General features: G+C 55.9%; 2 protein-coding genes across 2 annotated transcripts; both read left to right on the top strand.

The window, feature by feature from the left end:
- The first annotated feature begins 15,203 nt into the window (after nt 1-15,203).
- LOC142026743 (avidin-like) lies at nt 15,204-17,104 on the top strand. Its single transcript, XM_075020027.1, has 4 exons — nt 15,204-15,304; nt 15,871-16,084; nt 16,547-16,667; nt 16,959-17,104. The coding sequence occupies exons 1-4, from the start codon at nt 15,233-15,235 to the stop codon at nt 17,056-17,058; spliced, it is 507 nt and encodes a 168-aa protein (XP_074876128.1). The 5' UTR covers nt 15,204-15,232; the 3' UTR covers nt 17,059-17,104.
- Nucleotides 17,105-19,073: 1,969 nt separating this feature from the next.
- LOC142027039 (avidin-like) lies at nt 19,074-20,829 on the top strand. The gene is made up of 4 exons (XM_075020616.1): nt 19,074-19,187; nt 19,714-19,924; nt 20,032-20,164; nt 20,617-20,829. The coding sequence occupies exons 1-4, from the start codon at nt 19,095-19,097 to the stop codon at nt 20,648-20,650; spliced, it is 471 nt and encodes a 156-aa protein (XP_074876717.1). The 5' UTR covers nt 19,074-19,094; the 3' UTR covers nt 20,651-20,829.
- The last annotated feature ends 1,502 nt before the right edge of the window (nt 20,830-22,331 follow it).

Genomic DNA, 22,331 nt, shown 5'->3' on the forward strand with positions numbered 1-22,331 from the left:
CCTGCATCCCCGGGGCTGTCTGCTGCCCCGGTACCTGGCTGGGATCCTGCCTGCTCCCAGCATTCTGGCCAGGAAACACACCCTCACCTTGCCCTGCTTCCTCCCAGTGCCTCCCAGTGCCTCCCAGTGCCTCCCAGTGCCTCCCAGGAGCCTGCTGGTGGGGCCTCCCCTTCTCAAGGCTTGCTGCCCCCACGCGTGGTGCCGAATAAACCTTTCTCTGCCTGGCAGAGAGCCGTGCCCCACGTGTCCCTGGGGTGCAAGAAGCCACTCTGTGGCCATGGGCAGAGGGAGGGGGTGGCTGGGGGAGGGCAGGGCAGTGTTTTGGGGGGCTGGGGGACAAGGGGAGGACAGCAGCTGGGTCATCCCACTTCCCGACCATAGCTTCGGGCCTCAGCAGATGCCTTCTTGCCTGTGCACCCCCTCGGGGTATCTGCAGGGGCCCTGCGGTGGGTGGCCCCAGGCAGCATCCCTGGTGTGGAGCAGCAGGATGCCCCACGGCCAGGGGTCAGGGTGAAGGCTGCGTGCTGGCAAGTCAGCAAGCTCGCCTGGCCTGCTCCTGCATCTCTGCACTCCAGTCTGCCCTGTGTTCCCATTAAACTCCATTTCCAGCTACTGCTCTGGGTGGGGGGGGGCCTCGGTCCTGGGAGCAGATACGGGGCAGGGCTGGGTGCCAGCCCCCACAGAGGGGACCATGGTCACGAGCTGGGACCCTGAGGTGTTGGGGTGGTCCAAGGTCCAGGCTGGATACTGGAGGGACCAGAGGAGGGACCTGGGCCTCCAGGGGCAGCTACCGGGCAGACTGGGTGGCTAAGGCCAGATACTGGAGGGATCCCTGCTGTATGTATGTACATATGCATGTATTTCCCACTAACTGGCTGTCACCTGATCAGCCGGAAGGTGGAACAGAAAAACACCCCTTTCGGGTGCTCAGATTCACAGGACGACATCCCCTGTATGTTAAACTTTATTTTATCAGCTCATTAGGAAAGCAAGCAAGCAAACATGTCAAACAAGGACCCAATGCCCTTTGCACAGACCCATCTAACACATGAACTCACTAATTCATCACTTCAGCAACTCATAAAGTTTCTGAGTGAACGGAACTCAAGTTCCCTAATCCATAACATGCAGCTCCTAACTGAGGTGCGCCTGAGCACCCTGGGGAGAAGCTGTGTGGGCAGGGAGAGGCATGAAGGGCTCGAAGGACCGTGCTGCCTGGGGGCTGCAGAGGTGTTGGGGGAAGAGACTGTCAGATGGGGCAGGGACTTTGGGGCAGCAAGCACACAGTGCCCTGGGAAAGTGTCAGGGCCTGTCCACCATCCTCTTCCTCTCACAGTGTGCCCGCCTTTTGCCAGCCTTCCTCAGCCTCTGCTCCTCTCCATCCTTCCCTGCTGCGGTCTGGGACTGCTCTCAGCACCCCCAGCTCCTGGCGAGTGCACGGACCAGAGCCTGTCCAGGGTATGCCTGTACTGACCAAGCCCAACTGGCTGACATGCCTGATGGTCCAGCTTTTGATCAAAAGCCACCCCTGCATCCTCATCCTTACACCTGCATGCTGACCCTCACCCCCGCATCCTCATCCTCACCCCTGCATACTCGTCTTCATGCCCGCATCCTCATCCTCACCACTGCATCCTAATCCTCACCCCTGCACCCTCATCCTCACCTCTGCCTTCCACATGCAGGTCCTCAGTTCAGCCACATTGTGCACTGGCATCCTTGGCACTGCCCTGGCCACGCTGGGCTCATTCTTGCACCCACCCTCCCCAAACACCCGCTGTGGCTGTCACCAGCACCGTGAGCAGGTCCCCAAATGCTTCTCCAAACTGTCTGTGAGGTTAAAGCCTTGGGACCCCAGTGGGAGTGGGAGGATGAGGTTGAGAGCCCTGGTGGGGGGAGCCCACAGGGGGACGCAGGGTCACCGAGAGCCATGTGGGACCAGGGAGTAAGACTTTGCTTCTGTCCCTCCATCATCCCCACAGCTGCAAGTTCCCTGTCTCTTGCGGTGTCGCAAGAAGGCAGCCCACGACATAGGAGGTGGTGTAAGCAGCCTGCTTGCTAAACAGGGGAACAGAAACAGAAAGCAAAACCATAGGAAGCCGTCACTGACAGTGTCACTGCCACCGCCCCACCCCGCTTCTCAGCTGCCCCAAACATCCCGGCCCCGCTTCCCCTATGGCCCTGTCCTCGACGCTTCTGCAGCCATCCTGCTCGCCTGCAGCAACACCCCACCCTGGCCTGATCCTGCCCCAACATCTGCACACCTTTTGATCTTACCTGGTACATATGACCAGGGCTGCGCACCTCCAGCCCGCAGTGCCCTGAGGTTTTCCTGCTGCTGTTGGGGCAGGTTCGCTTCCTTCCTCTGCTAAATCCCTGGAGCCACTGCAGATCACCAGCCACCCCTGCACACATACCCTTGCCCTGCCCTTGCGACTCCCCGTCCTTCTGTCCATCCCCTGCAGTGACCAGGGGGCAGTTTGGGGTGCAGGGGCTCCTGCAGGGCAGGGGTGAAGCCCAGGCACAGCCCTCAGCCAGGGACCCCCAGGCTGGGCCACGTCAGTGGGCAGCCCTAGGAAACAATTCCTACATTCCCATCGCTGTCCCTGTTCCTGCCCATCCGCATCCCCATCCCCATCCCCATCCTCATTCCAGTCTCCATCCCCAGCGGGGGAAGCTCAGCCCTGGGGGAGGCTGCATGGGAGCATCCATGGGGGTCCCAGGGTCTGGGGAGGGACACTCGTGGAAGACCCATCCGCAGAGGGAATCCTCAGCAGCAGGAGGAGCCCCAGCTCCAGGTGGCACACTGATGGGAGCTCCTGCCAAGGGGGTTGCTCTGAGGGTGGGGGATGCTCTGGGGTTTTCCGTGTCCCCGGGAGGGATGTGCATGGGCATCCCTTCCCTGGTGCAGGGGGCATGCATGTGGGGATCCCAACTCCCAGGGACATGCAGGGGAATTGGGGCAGGGGTAACCTGGGGATCCTGCCCCAGGGCGGTGGCTTGTCCCTGCCCGGGGAAGTGCAGTGTGGGAGAGGACAGGCAGTGCTTGGAGCTGGAGCCGGAGACTTGCAGATGGGCTGCTGCAGGGCTCTGGCTGTGCCGCTTCCTTGGCTGTGCAGGAGCCCACCATGAACTTGAGGGCTCTGCCCATCCCAGTGGGCTCCCCACTGGTGCCACGCACTGGTGCCAAGGCAGCACACGTCCCCACAGGCACGGGCAGATGTGTCCTGGGGTCACACAGCTCACCTGGAAGGGCTGGAGTGGGCACCCCAGGGGCACTGGGGGGGTGCGGGTAGGGGGCTCAGCCTGGGGGGCAGGGGTAGGGTCTGTGTGCAGGCAGCCCCCGAGGACACGTCTGCTTTTCCCCCCGCAGTACGACGTGACTGGTTGGTGGGAGAATGAGCTGGGCTCCAGGATGCACGCGTCCGCGGCTGACAGCCAGGGCAACTTCTCTGGTGAGTGCCACACCGCCGTGTCGAGCGCCCAGAAACCCATCGAGCCATCCCACCTTGTCAGCTCCCAGCACTTGGATGAGGATGGGCAGTGCTCCTTTGGCTTCACTGTCAACTGGAAGAAGTTTTCTGGTTTGTAGCTGCAGCGGCAGCTGTGCCTGGATGGGATAGCTGGATGGGGAGGGGAGCTCAGGCAGGTCCCAGCACCCACCCCAATCCCTCTGTCCTCTCTTCTGTCCCCAGTCTGTCCTTCCCTGATCTCTTCCCACTCTGGACAGTGTCTGCAGGCAGCAGGATGCCTCCGGAAACACTGTGTGGGCTAGGCAGCATTAAGAGTTGCTTTGGCAGCACCTCTGCCGCAGAGCATTTCCCTGCAAACATCGGGACCCACCCGGGCTCCGTGAGCATTAAACCCGCTGGTGCTCATGAAGCCCAAAAGCAGCTGGGGTCCTCCTGGGATGCTAACAGCCACTGCTCCCCCAGACTCCACAGCTGTCTTGGTGAGCCAGTGCTTTGCTGGGGACAGTGGGGAGGAGGTCCTGCTCCTCTGCCAGCCAGGCACCGATAGGCTTCTCCTTCCCCCCAGGACCGGCCACAACAACTTCACTCCTATGGGCTGAAAGGAGGAGGAAGAACCCTCTCACTTCAGCTGGGCTTGGGAGACCAGGAAACCCCTTAGCAGCATCAGTGTGTACAAGCATCAGGGTTGTTATCAGCTCTGGGGGAAGATGTCCCCAAAAACCAAGTAAATTTAAATTTTTTTCCTTTAAACCCAACCTTGTGCAGTCTGTGGATATGTCCTGGGGAAGCTGGGTGAAGCTCTCATCTGGTTATTCCAAGAAGAGACTGGCTCCGAGAAATCCCCTTTTCCAGCCCAAACGGGATGGTGCATCCCCAAAGTGATCCTTTGGCATAAAACATGGGCCAGCATTGGCTTTTCCCTCCTTAATGCCAGGTGAGCATGATGGGATGGTAAGCTGGGGGCCATTCTGCACCCAAAAAAGCTGGCTGGGAGTCCCCCCAACTCCGAGGCAGCCCTTGGGCAGGCAGGCGTGCCATCTCAGCTGTGCCCATAATCCTGGTGAGTGGTGAGGGCTGCTCCATACCGGCAGCACAGCGCTGGTAGCTGCAGCACATCCAGCCCCAAAACGCTCCCTAGGGAAGTGTGTGGCATTTACTGGAAAGCAGTGACCCAGCAAATCCAGCCCCAAACACCAGCCCACTGGATTTTGTGACTTACTTTAATGGGCAGTGTCAGTGCTGCCTGAGTCACCCCTCCCAGCCAAAATGAATGATTTCCAAGAAACTCAGCTCCACGACTGAATCTGAAGCTTGGTCCTCAAGCCATCCAGTCACAAATTAACCCCAGATGATGCTGCATGCCCTGTGCTGGCAGCCTGCCTGGGATCTGAGCATCCTAAAGAAAGGAGTGGGCTGGTGGGGCTGCCACCTCCTGCTGCTCCCCTGGTTTTCCTGCGATGAGTGCCGTGGGAGAGATTTGCTAACAGCATCCTTGGCTTTAGCAAGTTTTCCACCTGCTCTGTGTTTTAGCCCGCCTCGTTGCAGACTTGCCTGTGATTTGCTTTTCACGTTTTTCTCCCTTGGGTCCATCTTCCGCTTCTGGAGCAATGCTGCTGTTTCTTTCTTCGTGCCTCCCTGGAATTTTTCCAGCTTTTTCAGTTCCCTTACAGCCTTTCTAAGCAGAATGCCTTTACGCCAGCCCTCTGCTGTGGTGTCCTTTGGTCTGTGCGGCCTTTTACCTGCTTTAGAGGAACCTGGGAAATCGGAAAGAGGGTGGCAGAAGGACCACAGGACTCTGCTCTCTCCCCAAAGCACAGCCAGGTCAGTGACAGGGCGTCCCGCTAAGCCTGCAGCTTTACTGCATGCATCCTTCTGACTTCATTATTGCCTTCATGTCAACATTTCGCCAGGGCAGGGCTCCTCAGAGGCTGTGCAGCAGTCCTAGGGTGCTCCAGCAAGGCAGCGGTGATGACCACAGTTTGAGCAGTCAGAAAACCCCTGCAGGCAGCCACAGTGCTGGTGAGAAATGCAGCAGGCATGGGCTGGCAAAGCTGTTTGCAAGGCCAGAACCCCAGCAAGGCTGTGACGCATCCAGCGTCTTGGTTTTGAGGTGGCAGGTGAGAGGACATGGTGTGCCAAGGGTGCCTGCAGGTGTCTGGGGGGGGCTGTGACTGAGGATGGTTCCCTGTGGGCATTGGGCATTCATCAGCACTGGGTTTTACCCAGCTGCAAGACCTGCTCGCAGTGCTTTGCACACTGCTTGTGTCTGCTCTGCCTCTCCGAGCCACAAACCTGGCATTGTTTGCCTCCTTCCAGCTCGGGCTCATCAGCAAGGCACAGGGGAGCAGTGGTGTCCCCTTCAGCCCCACTGCAGACCTCCCTCTGGGAGGAAAGCCAGCCATTGCTGATGCATGGCAAGCCTTGGTCATGGTCATTCATACACTATCAATGCCTCCAGGGGCACGGGGAGCTGGGGGAGGCAGGAGGCACCTTGCAATCACACGCAGTGTATGGCTGCTGCCGTGTCTGTCTTGCACAGGTGCTCACACATAGTGTATTGGTTAAAAAAAAAGAAAAACTAGTTTACTGGAATCTTGGCATGGGGTAATGCTGATGTAGGGTATCAAATCCCTCAGTTAGTCACTGTCAGAATGAAGAAGGAGTCTCCATTGCAGGGGTCCTCCAGCACTTACAGGTCTTAACCACATGCAGAAGACTGTTCTATGTGACTATTTCTGCAGAAACTGTTCCTATTGGCTGTTTACAAATGTCTCAGTACTGAACATCTCGGTGCCCAACATCTGTTGCAGTCCAGCTGTTGTACCACCAAAGCAGATGGAGGGACTCCGTGGCTGGTTGGTTCAGGTGTGTGAACAGGCAAAGCCTTGTACGCAGCCACGCTGCAGCGATGACAACAGAATAAATTTGATTTTCAAGCCTATAACTTCACTTCTAAATAAAGTCACATAGCTCCTGCCCGCTCTGCTGTGTCCGTGTGGTCATCTCTCCTGCCAGCCCCTGATCAGGACTGCACACCCTGCTCTGCTCCTCCACCTCCCTCCTTGGCTCAGCTCTGGCTGCAGCCTTGTTGAGCATGGACCATCATCCTGGAAGGATGGAGGAGCTCCTTGGCCAGGTCCCCAGCACCTCCTGGAGCTGGCTGGGAGCCGGGGCACTGCCCCAGCTGTGATCTGTCTCCCCAGCTCATGGCTGAGCTCATCACACTTGGCAGTACATCCCCTCAGGTAGATGGGAGACCTGCGGCTTGTCCAGCTTCCCCCCTGTGGCTCCTGGGGTGTCTGCTCCTGCCACCATGCCCACACTCGGGCTGTGCTGCAGCACCAACCCTGAGTCCCCTCTGCTCCAGTGCGTGCTGACTGGGTGCTGGATCAATGAACTGGGCTCCAAAATGACCATCATGGCTGTGAATGGTAAAGGCGAATTCAGCAGCTTCTACTAGATGGCCGTGACAGCCACCATGAACGAGATCCAGGTGTCACCACTGCAGGGGTCCCAGCATCACACGAACCAGAGAAGCCAGCCCACCATTGGCTTCACCATCGGCTGGAGCTTTTCAGGGGCTTCTCCTTTCCCAGCCCCCCTGCAGTGTCCCCAGAGCTCCCCTGCCCTCCACTGTGATGTCCCCAGACCTCCCCTGACCTCCCTGTGATGTCCCTGATGTTCTTCTGCCCTTCCCTGCCGTGTCCTTGTTGATCCCTTTGTACAGCCTTGCCCTTTGGTGTCCCAAACACTCCATCATCTCTGCAGTGTCCCCAGAGCTCCCCAGCCCTCCTTGTGGTATCCTTGATGGTCCCCTGCCCTCCTGTGGTGTCCCCAGTGTTCCTCCTTTCCCAACATCAGAGCTGCATGGCTAGTGGCACCTCCTGGTCCCCACATCTGGCTCTTGCCCAGGCAGGTCCTGCCCAGGACAAGGTGGGGCAGAGCTGGATGCAGGCTCAGCTGGGCTCATCCCCCAACACCATGCGTATGCCCTGCCTGTCTCGTGCCATGCCCCCAGTCCCAGCAGGACAGGAGGCTGAGGAGGGAACCATCACCCACCCACAGACAGCCTTTCCCACTCACAAACTGACAAGCTGTCTGCCTAAGAGGGAAGACCCCATCCCAGCACTCTCTCCCATCTCCCACCCCTTCATAGACCACACACTCCACCATTGCCTCGATGGGCCAGTGCTTTGTGGATGGGAAGGAAATACTGAGGACCACGTGGATCACGCAAGGTGAGGTTGACAGCCTCGAGGATGACTGGAAAGCCAGCGGGTGAGCCGCGGGCAGAGCAGGGCTGCAGGGCACTTCTCCATCCTTGCTCTGTGCTGGGGCTGCACCCATGGGTGCAGCATGGAGCCCCTGGGGGGACCACTGAGCTCTGAGGGTGGGTACTGGTGCTGGGAGCCAGCTGGGCAGCAAGCAAGGGAGGGCAGCGCCCCAAAGGCTTTTGGGACAAGTCCCCAGGATGGGAGCTGAAAGCAGCTACTATAATTTTTTAATTAAAAAACAGCATGCAATTTACACATTGGCATTGCTGGATCCTGCTCCCTGGAGAGGAAGAGAGTGTCCATCCTGGTGTCTTCAAGCCAGGTGTCTCTGGAGGATTCTCAAAGCAGATGCTCATCGTCTGTGCTGGGCAGGGGCCAGAGAGATCCCTCCTGACCTGGACACAGCTGTGGGCCAGCTCTGTCTTCCCCTGCAGTGTCAGCAGCAACATATTCTCCCAGTTGGAGAGATGTCTTAAAGGAGGTGGCTGTGCTGTGTCCCTGTACAAGAGCCAGGCAGTCCGAGGACCCTTGGCCACCTGCACATCCTCAGTATGGCCTCGTACCATTAGGGACGGGACCCTTGGGAGGGCTCAGACAGGGCTCTGCCATGGAGCTGTACCCTGCCCTGCCTCAAAGCACCATGCACATGGCATTGCCTCCCATGGGGTCTGTGCATGGGGCACCCCGCACAGGGCATGACCTCCCACGGGGACAATCAAATTTCAATATCTATATATCTTCCAGAAAAGCCCTGCTGCCCTTTCTGAGAGACTGAAGGAGTTAACATCTGAAACATTGTGGTGGGGCAAGTTCTGATGAACAACTAACTCTGCATAACAAGGAACTCTACCCAGCAAGGAACCCCAGGTGAAAAGAAGCCCACCCATCAGCAGCACCCACCAGCAACAGGACCGTGCTGGAAGGTGCACCGCTCCCTGCTCTGCTGTGCTGTTCTGAGGTGCTGAGCAGGGCAGCTCCCCATGGATGGCCAAAGATCACCTCTGCAGGGAAGGGGAAGCTACTCCCCAAACGACCCCCAAGCCCATGGCCCAAAGGCTACCTAATTAGCCTAATGAGTTCAAGTGCCCACCCAAAGGAGGGGCAAGGATGATAAAAGGACACAAACTGAAGCCCCATGGGCGCAAGCCCACCGGAACCGGACTCCTTGGCTGACTGGACCCCTTGGCTGACTGAACCAACGCTGGATCCAGGACCAGTGAAATCTGTCTCTTCTCTCTCTCTTCTCTCTTTCCCTTTTCCTTTTCCGTAATCCCTACACCTCATCCCTTTAGACATAAACCGTTGACCAAGTCTGGGACTAGGCGTGGATCCAGCCACCCCTGGGCCCTTCTCTGAGGAGGAGTCGAGAAAGCAAGGGGGTCTGCTCTGAACCTCGGGACTCAACGGGACGACTTTCCTTATTGTCTTCCCTGACCTGATTCCAAAATAAGCAAGGCCTGTAGTATATGTTTGGTGATGTATGGTTAGCACATGTTATGCAGTTTATTGACATGATGCCAATTTTTGTTGTGAGTGTACCAGCTTTGGGGGTGAGCACGCCAATTCTTGTTGTGAGCAAATAAGAATTGAGTTCTGTGAGTTAAATGATGCCTGGTGTCATTTCACCTTAATCCTGACCTCGAATCAACAAACCCGAGTCATCATCCTGAGAAACTGGGATGTGACTTTTTAATTGGTGTCATGGACAGGATTCCCTGAGTCGAGGAGGATTCAGATGGAAATACTGACGATCCACCCAATTTATGGGTGGGGAGAGTTGGGAAGTGACTTCTCAGCCATTGGCCGGGAGAAGTCCAAGCAGTGGCAAGCCATGACTGCCCAGAAAATGCCAGAGCTTGACTGTTTTCCGCTTTCTGAAAAATTGGAGGAATATAAGGCGTGTCCCGCCAAACCAGGGATGATACAGGCTCACAATAATTGGCATGATCCTAAATCAGTGGCAGAAAGAATTACAGTATTGGCAAAAGAGCAAGAACAGAGACTGGGAAAAGGAAAGACAACGGTATGTAAAGTGTTGGGAGCCACTCTAATGGTAGCCAAACAATATGGGAGTGTAAGCAAATCTGCAATGGCATGTGGAGTGTTAGGAGCCACTCTAATGGCAGCCCAACAGTACAGGAGTACAAGCAAATCTGATGAAAGCATATCTCTCCAAAACTTAGTGATGAAGCTGCAAAATCAATTGGTGGAAGAAAGGGCTAGAAGGGTAAGAGCAGAGACCCTGTCAAATGTGGAACACAAGGTGAACCACCAACTTCATACCGACCTGTTTGATTTATGAGATAGGGAGAAAATACTGTGTGAGGCACTTTTGACCAGAGCAGAGCTAGAGACTCTGATTCTGAAAGCTAGGCAGGTTTTCCATCCCTAGCAAAGAGATGAACAAGAATCCCAAAACCCCAAACCACCCTTTAAAAGATTTGAACTCTTGTAGGAGAACGTTTTCTCTTAAGGAAAGTAAAGTGGTATTATGCCCTTTGATAAAAACTGGAATAACATACACTGGGGAGAAAGATGAAGAGACTGTGGTAAAACAGATACCATATTCAGCCTCGGACTTGTCTAAGTTTCAGGAAAAGCTTAGCAGCTTGGCGAAGGAGCTGAAACTGAATATGTGTGGAGGGTGTTGCTGACAGGGAGTGACAGAATCATACTATTGGAGGACAAATCCCAGGGATCAGGGATATTGGGCGTCGGGGGTAGACGACCTTAGAGAACCTTGGTCACTGACCCAAAAGGCGGCTTATGGGGCAGGATGTTTAGACTCTTTAGAAAGAGGAGATCCAATCAGTATTGATACCCCCAATATTGATCACTTCACTGAAATCATCCAAAAAACCGCCTGCCTCCAACTCATGCATCATAGACTATTAATCTCAAGGCAACCATCCCCAATGCTATCGATGCTGATCCCAACCAAATGACCCCACTTATAAGGGGTCTGCCAGACTCCCTAAAATTATATGAATTTCAGTTATAAGACCGACTAAAGGACACCCTGACTCCGCAAGCAGGAAATCCTGCCAGGCTAAGAACAAGCAGAGCCCTAACCTGGGGCAAGATTGCCCAGGAATTAGTTCATTATGGAAGGAGAATGGGAGTAATTGGAGGAACTGGTAAACAACGGGCAGTGGTATGGAAAGCAGAACCAAGAGAACAACCACTCCCCCTGAGAAATCAGGCAGTCAGGAGGAATTTATTATGGGCTGAAGGAATTGAGAGGGGAATTCCCCAAGATTGAATGGAGGGGATGCCCACCATGGCACTGGAGAAGCTTGTCCGTGCGTGGAGCAAAAAGGGGGAAATACCCCCGAAAGAAGGACCACCTACTCAAGATACTACTAGGGCAGAACCTAAAGTGAACCTGCAGAAGAACACTCCCTCCGCCCCAGAGAGAGACCTAATTGACCTGAAGTCGGGAAATGAGACACGCTGTCCCCAGTAAGTGAGCTGGGGGACAGTGGGTGGGTCTGTACAAGGAGGCTCGCAGAAAACAACCAAGGGATTTAATGATTACTTTCCCCCTTGGTCCCCTTAAAACACCTGTCACCTTCTTAGTAGGTACCGCGGCTCAAATGTCAGCAGTTCGACGAGATGTTGCCGACCACAATGGGATAGTTGCTGACAAGAAACAAATATGGGTAAACGATGTATTTGGAAACTCTCAGCCCCAGGCAACTGCTCAAGTTAAGTGTTGGCTGCCAGGAGATGAGACTGCAACAGAAGCTATAATGATACTGGGACCGCTACCAACTAATATTTTAGGACTAGATTTGCTGAAAGGACGAGCCTGGATAGACTCGAGAGGAAGAGAGTGGGTGTTTGGTCTCCCCACCATGTCTGTATGATTATTACAGCCCGCACCTGAACCAGCTACCCCCTTTCAAGGCTGTTGATGTCAAAACTTACTCGCTCCTCCTAGGGGCAAGAGAAGGGATCACTTCGGTGATAAGTGATAGCCGAATTGCAGGAGCAAGGGATAGTTGTCCCCACACACTCGCCTTATAATTTCCCTGTGTGGCCAGTCCATAAACCCAACGAAAAGTGGGGATTGACCATTGACTATCGGTGCTTGAACGCCAACACGGGCCCCTTGACAGCTGCAGTGCCTAACATAGCTGAGCTAATTGCAACTATTCAAGAACAAGCCCATCAAACTTTAGTAACTATTGATGTAAAAGATATGTTCTTTATGGTCCCCTTGCAGGAAACAGAGAGAGATTGCTTTGCTTTTACATGGGAAGGCATGCAATTCACTTTTACACATCTCCCCCAGGGATATCGGCACTTACCAGCAATGGCTTATTACGCATTGGCTCAAGAGCTTGCCAAAACCACTCCTGCTGAAGGCATTAAGGTATATCAGTACATTGATGATGTATTGATTGGCAGCCCTGATATCAAAGAACTGGGACAGACCCAAGCAGAGATAATTGCTCACCTAGAAAAATTTGGACTCCAAGTTGCAGATGAAAAGATACAACTCCCATCTTCCAAAGCAAGGTTCCTGGTTATTTAGTGGAAGGGAGGAACAGTGTACATTCCCCCCAAAACCTTAACTAGCCTCGAACAGGGTAAAATGCCTGGAAATAAGAGGGAACTACAACAAACCCTAGGTTCGCTTGTATTCTGGAGGAAACATTTTCTCAATTTCTCTATCATAGCCCGGCCCCTCTCACTTAACATGCAAAAGAGCTGCTTGGGACAGGACCCCCATTCACAAGGAAACTTTGAAGCTGGTAATCTTTGAGGTGGGGCTATATCAGGCCTTAGGGCCAATACACCCAACAGACCCACTCCACATATAGTGGGGTTTTACAATTCACAGACTGTCCATACATATGTGGCAATGTGGACCAGAAGGCCTGACTCAGCTTGTCGGATTCTATTCGAGCAGTTTCAAAGATGCAGGAAAACTGTATCCAGTTTGGGAAAAAGGCCTCTTTGTAGTTAGCCTAGCTTTGCAGGATAACAGGAGCCACTTTACTGCCAGGGTGGTCCAAGAGTGAGCAGGCAATGAAGGAATACAGTGGGTTTTCCATACCCCATACTACCCTCAAGCAAATGAGATAGTGGAGCATACTAATGAACTTCCAAAACAAGCCCTAAAACCCCACAAACCGGGATGGCCGCGAGTGCCAGATGCGGTCATGTAAGTAAATAGCTGCTGGGGGGTGAATGGATGTCCTAGACGGACTGCATTTTGCCAAAAACCCCCCTCCCTACTTCCAGGAAGGGGAGATAAGAAAGATCCAACAGACCAGCTCTGCTATCCTGGACAACCTCTCCTGGTAGATTTAGCTGCTGTAGGGGAAGTAATCTATGTATGCTTTATATTTGCACTTTGTAGAAGCAAGGAGAAAGATGGCAAGGGACCTGTGTTAGTCCTAACTATATTAATTGTTATTTGTGTTATCAGCTTATTGTTATTTGTAATTTTTGTTTGTTATTATAGAGAAAAGATCCTCCAGAATTTAGCTGGAATCTTGTGACATTGTTAAAAGAACATGGGGTATACAGGATGTTAAATCTCACCAATGGAGAATTCTGTCTCACCATATACAATGCAACTACCTCCTTAAAAGATGACAAAAGTTACAGACAAGACTGGAGAACTTTTCTAAGCGATTCAACCAAAAGACTGACTTAAGGGAGGATGGTTGCTGACCTCTGTCCTAACGTCCTTGGGACTCACAGGGTGGGGAAAATGGCTCGTTAGCATTGGACACATGCTGTTATGTGGATTTTTTGTTCTTAATGCTTGGACAATAAATTGTTCACTGTATGATTACCCATGCCATCCCTTCCCTCTCTTCTCTCTTCTGTTCCTCTTCTGTCCCCCTCTTCTGTCCATTAAGTTTTATATGTTATCTCTCTCCTTTTTCTCTCTCTTCCCTTTCTTTACATCTAAATCACCAGCCTAGGAAAAGACTACTACAACGTTTAAGCCATGGGGTGGTGTGAGAGACTGAAGGAGTTAACATCTGAAACATTGTGGTGGGGCAAATTCTGATGAACAACTAACTCTGCATAACAAGGAACTCTACCCAGCAAGGAACCCCAGGTGAAAAGAAGCCCACCCATCAGCAGCACCCACCAGCAACAGGACCGTGCTGGAAGGTGCACCGCTCCCTGCTCTGCTGTGCTGTTCTGAGGTGCTGAGCAGGGCAGCTCCCCATGGATGGCCAAAGATCACCTCTGCAGGGAAGGGGAAGCTACTCCCCAAACGACCCCCAAGCCCATGGCTCAAAGGCTACCTAATTAGCCTAATGAGTTCAAGTGCCCACCCAAAGGAGGGGCAAGGATGATAAAAGGACACAAACTGAAGCCCCATGGGCGCAAGCCCACCGGAACCGGACTCCTTGGCTGACTGGACCCCTTGGCTGACTGAACCAACACTGGATCCAGGACCAGTGAAATCTTTCTCTTCTCTCTCTCTTCTCTCTTTCCCTTTTCCTTTTCCGTAATCCCTACACCTCATCCCTTTAGACATAAACCGTTGACCAAGTCTGGGACTAGGCGTGGATCCAGCCACCCCTGGGCCCTTCTCTGAGGAGGAGTCGAGAAAGCAAGGGGGTCTGCTCTGAACCTCGGGACTCAACGGGACGACTTTCCTTATTGTCTTCCCTGACCTGATTCCAAAATAAGCAAGGCCTGTGGTATATGTTTGGTGATGTATGGTTAGCACATGTTATGCAGTTTATTGACATGATGCCAATTTTTGTTGTGAGTGTACCAGCTTTGGGGGTGAGCACGCCAATTCTTGTTGTGAGCAAATAAGAATTGAGTTCTGTGAGTTAAATGATGCCTGGTGTCATTTCACCTTAATCCTGACCTCGAATCGGCAAATCTGAGCCATTGTCCTGAGAAACTGGGACATGACACACTTACAAGAGCGATTAATTCAAGGGTGCCCAAGTTCTCGCTGCAATGGCAGTCACAGGTCCCAGATCCAGGGAAAGCCCAGCCAGGACAAAAAAACAGCTTAGAAACAGCATCAGAACTTGTAATGCAGGAGGGGACTGCCACGAGGATGAACTCCCACGGACGGACACACCGCCGTTCAGCACAGCAGAGAAGAGCTAGTCGGGCTGCGCTCGCTGCAGCGCTGTGTTTGGGTCTCAGCACTGGGATGGTGGCGGTGGGACAGTGCCAGGCTGTGCCCACCCCGAGGACTCGGACCCGGCAAGGAACGGGCTGGCAGAGCCTCTTGGAGAGTGGATGTACAAACCATCCCTGCACCCCCACCTCTCTCCACAGCCGTGCTCATCCCCGCATTCCTCCGGCACTATCCAGGTCACGGCGACCTCCTTTACCTCCCCTGTCCCTGGCACCCTGCCTTGAGGCCACCTGCCCTGCAGCTGCCAGCCCGGTGCCTACAGAGCTCCGGTTACAGCCCTATAAAGGGGTCTGAGGCACAGGGCTGGCAGGGAGCCGTGTTGGGTACTTCGCAGCCCCACGGCCATGAGGACCAGTGCCTTTGCCCTGGTCCTTGCCCTGGCCCTGGCATCGTCTGTCACCCCTGCGGAGAGGAAGGTATGGGGATGGGTGATGATGGGGACGTGGCGGGCACGGCACTGGGATGCAGCGTGGGCAGCCAGGCGTTCTAGCTTAAATGCCATTTTAGGCTGGGACAAGCAGGAGAATTGTGCAAGCACCTAGTCCAGGCAATGGGCAGGGTATCTCTGGGTCACCCCCAGCCACCTGGTACCACCTCCACAAAGCTTTGCTCCCGCAGGGGCACCATGCACAGGGCATTCCCTCCCAGAGGGTCTGTCCCTGGGAGCACCAGCCATGGGGCATCCCCTCCCAGGGGGTCTGTGCTCAGGGGTACAGTGCACAGGACATCCCCTCCCAGGGGGTCTGTGTCTGGGTATACCATGCATGCTGATGGGCTGGGATGTGCTTGCCTTGCTGCACTGTCCGCTCAGCAGCCAGCAGCACCTGGGGGAGCATTTCCCCAAAATGGGGACAGGGAAAGCTGTGCCCCACAGTGGCACTCACAGCAGGGCTTGCGGCTCTGGCCGTGGGGCGGTGGGAGGGATGGTGACCCGCTCTGCACCATGCTCAGGGGCAGAGGACCTGTGGCTTTGTCCCTTCAGTGCCATCTCAGCGGGCTGTGGAGGAATGAGCAGGACTCGCTGATGGAGATTTCGGCAGTGAGGGATGACGGGGACTTCCAGGGGAAATACCTCACACGGGTCACCCTTGCCAGCGTCTGTGCCCGTGTCTCGCCCCTGAAGGGCGCCCAGCAACAGCCTGGTGAGGGGGGCTGGCCCACCTTCGCCTTCACTGTGCGCTGGGACAAGTTCTCCAGTAAGTGCTGGGACACCTGGGGATGGCACTGTGGGGGCACTGGGAGCCGCAAAGGCAGCCAGCAGGATTTTTCCTCTGATGGAAAGTCTGCTGGGTAATGCTTTGGTACAGCCAAGCAGAGGGAGGCGGTGGTGCCTGCTCAGCATGGGGCTAACAGGTAAAGCTGGGCTCGCATGGGGCAGCTCCTCCTCACCCAGCATCATTGCACCCATCCCTGCCGGGCAGCCCAAGATGACGGTGGTGGGTCTGGACCCCGTTAGGTCACAGGGGATGCTGTGCCACGGAGACTGCCTTGCCCAAGGGAGCCGCTGAGGAAGGGCAGGTCCCCCCGGCAGGGGTTGGGTGGGCGCATGGCTGTCAGAGCGGGAACGCGGCCGTGACTGGGAGGACCCCAGGGAGGGGGAAGTAGCCAGCGAACGTGGGTGCCATCCCCACCGACCCCTCACCAAGCACTTCCCCCAGATGCCACCACCGCCTTCGCGGGGCAGTGCTTCGTGGACACCGGTGGAAAGGAGACACTGACCACCATGTGGCTGCTGCGTGAAGCCGTCGGGTCCCTCGAGGAGGACTGGAAAGCCACGAGGTAATGGGGGGACATGGGGGACAGCAGCCCCACAGAGGGGCCCTCCCCAGGACCCTTGAGGACAAGCATCTCCCTAGGTGGGGGCACTACCCCTGGGAACACCCCAACATGGGTTTGCAGCAGGGATGCCAATGCCTTCTGGCAAGGGGTTTGCCCTGGCCAGGGGCATCTGGCAGCTGCTTGAGGCAAATTGGGGGGCATTTAGGGACAGCTCTGTCACCTGCCGGCACTGGCAGCTCTGAGTGGGTGGTGTCTGCAGGTCATCCCACAGGAACTCTTTGCTTCCCACAGGGTGGGCAGAAACGTCTTCACGCGCAAACGCACCCCGAAAGGGAAGATCCTGCCAATCTGGTCCCCATCCTGTGAGGATGCATCTTCACCCACCCCATGATGGCATGCTCCAGCAGCAGCCTGCACCCCCCCCAAGGCAAGAAAAACTAGCCTCTCATGAAAATAAAATGTAAAAATCATGTCAGCTGTGGTTGTCTTTTAAAAAACTGTCCTTGCTCCCCCTGTGAGGCAGCTGCTGTTCCCACAGGTACCCCTGCAGAGACGAGGGCTCACCACTGCCCTTTTGCAGGGACATCTGGATCCCTCCCTGATTCCCCTCATCCAGCTCCCTGGGCTCATTTCCCACCCCATCCTAACCCTACCTTCAACCCTTTGCCATCACTCCCCACCTGCCTGCTGGTGGCAGAGGTGGCATCAGCATCCCAAATCCAGCTGCCTTCCTTGCAGTGCCTTCATACCCATCCCCACCAAACACCTTTCCAGTCCCAGGACTTGGTGCTCCACAGAGTTAGGTGATGGAGGTAATGGTATCAGTAGATGTGAGATGTCGGTAAAGTGCTTCCCTTGCTCTGCACAGTACCTGAAGTAAAACAGGTACAGTTAAATCTCCCATCCCATCCCATTACATCCCATCCCACCGCATCCCATCGCATCACATCCCATCATGTCCCCCTGGGTTACAGCCAGGGATTTTACCCTTCTCTGCTGCTGCATTTCGGCAGTGCCACTCTATCTGCCTCTGTGGGCACCTGCCAAGCCTACTCAGCTCTTTTGACACAAAGTTTTTGGCAGGTCCATGGGTGAAGACAAAGCCTCTTGCAGAAGCATTACAAATATAACCCAGCCCTGGGGATGCCAGCACAGTATCCATACAGCCTGTCAAGCCTGGCCCAGCACCAGCAAGTCTGGTACGCGCTGCCGTGACGTGGAGTGGTGGCTGCCACCTCCCTGGCACCTCAAACAGGGCAGCTTGTCCCTGCCAAACACCATAGAAAGGCAGGGGCTGGTGTCAGGCCAAAAGGATGGAGCATGGCATCAAGGGCAAGAGCAAGAGATCCCCCAGCGGGGGGCATTTCTCAGGCCCCTATGACAAGCCTGTGAGTTTGGAACTGTAAAAGGTGACAAGGAGGAGTGATGTTCTAGGAGAAGGGTGGCTTCTGCTCACCCCAGCCTTTGGGACCATCTAGAGTGGAGGAAGAGGAGCTCAGCAGCAGCAGCAGGGTCCCAGGGTATGCCGAGGGTTGTGGCAGGCACTGAGCGGTGCTGCCCCAGGGTGGGAGTCCTCCACCCCCAGTATGCACAGCACAGCCCTGCTGCCATCCAGTGCCCCAGACACTGCTGTCCTGGAAACAGGATGTGTTTCTGCCGCTGAATTCCACCTTAATTTTCAGTTGTCCATAGCCCCGTGCCTACTTCATGCACTGCAGCGAGCAGAGAAGCAGCTCAGGAGCACAGGGACAGCGCATGCTGTGTTTTGTACATCCAAAGACCCTACAAGCAGCAAATAGAAGGAAGAGGTGCAAATACAAGGCTGGTTAGCATGCTGGGTGTATTTAGCAAACACACTCTCCTGGACCCCAATGCCCCTGTGTGGTTACTTCTTCCTCTAATTCTTGTAAAAGCAAAAGCAGCAAAATTAGCAGCTGATATCCAGATGCTGGGGAAAAGTTATTGCTGCTAAACCTGAAGGCAGTTGCGAGCCCTCCCTTCCATGCAGTGCTGCAGCTGCTGCAGTTTGCCTCTGCCAGGGATGCCCTGGCACCACGTGGGTGACAGCCTGGTCAGGCAGTGGCACCAGCGAAGCAGGGAGCGATTAAATGTTTAAGCAAGTAATAATTTCCAGCCTGCGTGCACAGGAGGTGGATGTCCCAGGAAGGTAGTTGGTGCTTTCCAGGCTGCTATAAGGGCCTTAAAAAAAAGCCCTCGCCGCCGCCTCTCTCCACAGCCGTGCTTGCTCATCCCTGCATTCCTCCGGCACTGCCCAGGTCACGCAGACCTCCTCACCTCGCCTGTCCTGTCCTGGGCACCCTGCCACCAGGCCACCCGCCCTGCAGCTGCCAGTCTGGTGCCCACGGGGCTCCAGTTACAGCCCTATAAAGGGGGCCGGGGCGCAGGGCTGGCAGGGAGTTGCGCTGGATGCTCCGCAGCCCCGCGGCCATGGGGAGCGGTGCCTTTGCCCTGGCCCTCGCCCTGGCCCTGGCGGCGTGCGTCGCCCCTGCGGAGAGGAAGGTACGGGGATGGGTGGTGATGGGGACATGCTAGCATCCTACGAGATCCCAAAGACTGCTGCTGGGGCTGCAGGGCTCAGCACGGAGCTGGGGCCGGTCTGCTGGAGCTGGTGGGACCAGCACTATGCAGTGGAGAGGCTGGGAGGGAGGGACCGCTCCTGCAAGGATGCTCCTCACTGTGGGAATCCGCCCAGAGACAGGCAAACAGAGCCATGCCCCAGAGAAAACCCATTTCCCACCAGGCATGCAGGCAATGCAGAACACCCTCTGCTTTAGCATGGGGCAGAGCTCTCCCGTGGGTGGCAGCAGCAAACAGCCCAGAGCAGCGGTCGGGCTGAAGGCAGTCAGTGCCACGAGTGCCACGCTCGCGCCGAGGCGGCGATGCCGGTGGCACCAGCTTCACACAGGGTCCGTGGTGCGTCCCCCGGTGTTGCAGGCATCCCTGGGCAGAGCCAGGGTGGTGGGGCAGGAACAGGATGCCCCCCCTGGCTGGCCGGGCACCCCAAGCCACAGTGCTGGCCTTGCAGTGCCTTCTCTCCGGGTCATGGCGGAGCGACACTGGCTGCCGGATGGTCGTGTCCGTCCTCAGCAAGGACGGCAGATTCTCCGGTTCCTACCTGCCGGGCCCTGCCGCCGGCAACTCTGAAATCCTCACTTCACCACTGGAGGGGTCCCAGCAGGATGCGAGGTTGGTCCCGCATCCCACCTTCTCCTTCATCGTGCACTGGCAGCTCCGAGGTAGGCAGGAGGGGGCCATCACCCTGCAGCGGGGATGCCAGCGGGATGCAGCCGGGGGTGGCTTCGTGCCTCACCACCCCAACTCATGCCACCTTGGACTTTTCCAGACTCGGACACAACCCGGACAACTGCCTTCCTGGGCCAGTGCTACACCGGCACCAACGGGGAAGAGACCCTGCATGCCCTGTGGCTCCTGCGAGAGGCGGCCGACAGCCCCGCTGAGGACTGGAAAGCCACCCGGTGAGCACCGGGTCCCAGCAACTGCTGTGCCAAGCTTTCCTGCACCCTGGGCTGGAGAAGGGAGAAATCCCATGGGATGAGGCATGGCAGGACCAGGAGGGTGAAATGGGCTTGTCACTGATGACAAGCAGGGGCTAAGGAGCATCCCTGTGACCTGGCCAGCCCCTGCATCCCAGCTGTGCCTCAGGGTAGGTGACCCCAGGATGGTGTCTGACCTCAGCTGGACCCCCCCAGGACTCCCTTGCACTCTCCCCACCAGGGAGAGAGCAGGACACAGTGCCAGCACCCAGCGCAGCGACCACTACAGGGTGTTGGAGCCTCGGACACCGCACTCAGCACCAACCAAGGCAGCGGGGAACACCGTGCCCCCTCCTTGGGTTTCCCCTCTACTCTCCACCACAGCGTAGGTGACCCTGGCTGGGTGAACCACAGTGATTTGGGGTTTCCTGCAGGGTTGGCACCAGCATTTTCACCCGAATAAAATAACAGCAAATGGGGAAATCCAGGAGGCCCAAGACCGCAAGAAGACGGTGCTTCCCCCAGCCAGGCTCTGCCCACGCTGACATGCTGCATTTCAGCAGCTCTCTGCCTGCAGGTTCATGCTTTCCCAGGCAAGTTCAGCCCAGCATGAAGGCTGGGCACCAGGTGAAAAATAAAAAGTTTATGTGGCAATAGAGGGATTGGCTCTGGTTTCTGCCCTGCCTCAAACCTGCAGGGTTTGTCTTGCCCCGCAGCCACCCTCCCATGGGGAGGCTTCATGCAGCACCATCGAGGGCAGCGGGGTCCCTGGGGATGGGGGCTGTCCCATGTCCTCTCCCTGGCAGTGTGAAGCAGTGCTGCACCTACAAACCTGCCGCTGTGCCGTGGGTAAGTTGTCCCTCAGGGTCCCTCCCAAATACCCCCAGGGATGCGGGGCAAACCAGGCTGCGACCAGGCAGTGGGATGAGGCACAGCCTTGGTGGGATGCCATGGGCAGCATGTCCCCGGGCTGCAGGGCAGGCTCCAGGCAGAGCCTTCCCCGTGTGAGCAGAGCAGAGGAAGTTTCTTGGGCGCCTGAATGCTCAGGGCGGCTGCAAATGGCTTTTGCAGAGCCGGCAGACTCCCGTTCCCAGCCCCGGCGGATGCACTGCGGCGGCTAGCTGCCAACTGCCCTCCTGCCCCAGGGATTGGGAAAGCTCCCAAACAGTCCATCCCAAGAGAGATCCCTCGGCGTGGCCGTGTCCCCTGAGCAATGCACGTGGGGGGTCTCCAGTGAAGCCGCTGCTGCACCACATGTGGCCAAGGAAAGGGAAGAGGGGAAGGACGCATCTGGCACTGGCTGTTTTTTTTTTCAGGCATCCCAGCCCAACCCTCTCTGCTTTCTGCCTCAGACGCCTTGCCAAAGTGGTGCTGACACGACCGGCTCACTTGGGGGTTCAGTGGCCCCATGGCTGAGGTGCCCCATTTCAGGAGCGGGGGGACGGTGGTGGGTCCATTGCTGTATTTCCAGTTGCTTTTTTAACCTGGTGCTCAGATTTCTGATGTTTTTTCTGTTTCTACCAATACCCAGCAGCTGGTGCTAGTGGATAAAAATAGGATGGATGCTGACATGGGGTTTAGGTTTCCCTTAGAAAGGAAGGCATGTCTTTCTTCTGCTACTGACTGAAATTCCCACCTCTCTGAGAAACCCTGATTCCTATAAAGAAAAGGAAAACCTGATTTCTTTAAAGCTGTGAGCAGGAGGTGTTTCATACCGCCCACACAGCCCAGGCCCTCCTCGGCAATAAGAGGCAAATTTCATTTCACGCTTTCATAACTTTCAGTATGTCACTACTGTGGAAAGGAGATGGCACTACCGACACTCGGGGAGCAACCAAGCAAAAAAGAGAGGCTTTCCATTTGGCAATACCTGTACGGGACTTGCCAAGGGCTGAGCAGAACATTTTGACCTGAAAGTCTCATGTTTCTCGTCTGTCGGCATACTCCCATAATGCTTGATGCAGGCACCTTCTGGGGCATACATGAGATACGGGTCAACTTTGGGAATAACAGAGGGAATGCAGCGGGGGGGGGGGGGGGCAAGCAGGGACCATCCCACCACCCTTAGCCAGAGCGCGTGGCCGTGTGTGCGTGCAAGCAGCGCCGATGCACACACAGCCTGCACTCTGATCCCTGCAGTGTGCAAGGG

Source organism: Buteo buteo, chromosome Z (genome assembly GCF_964188355.1).
Source record: "Buteo buteo chromosome Z, bButBut1.hap1.1, whole genome shotgun sequence".
NCBI lineage: Eukaryota > Metazoa > Chordata > Aves > Accipitriformes > Accipitridae > Buteo > Buteo buteo.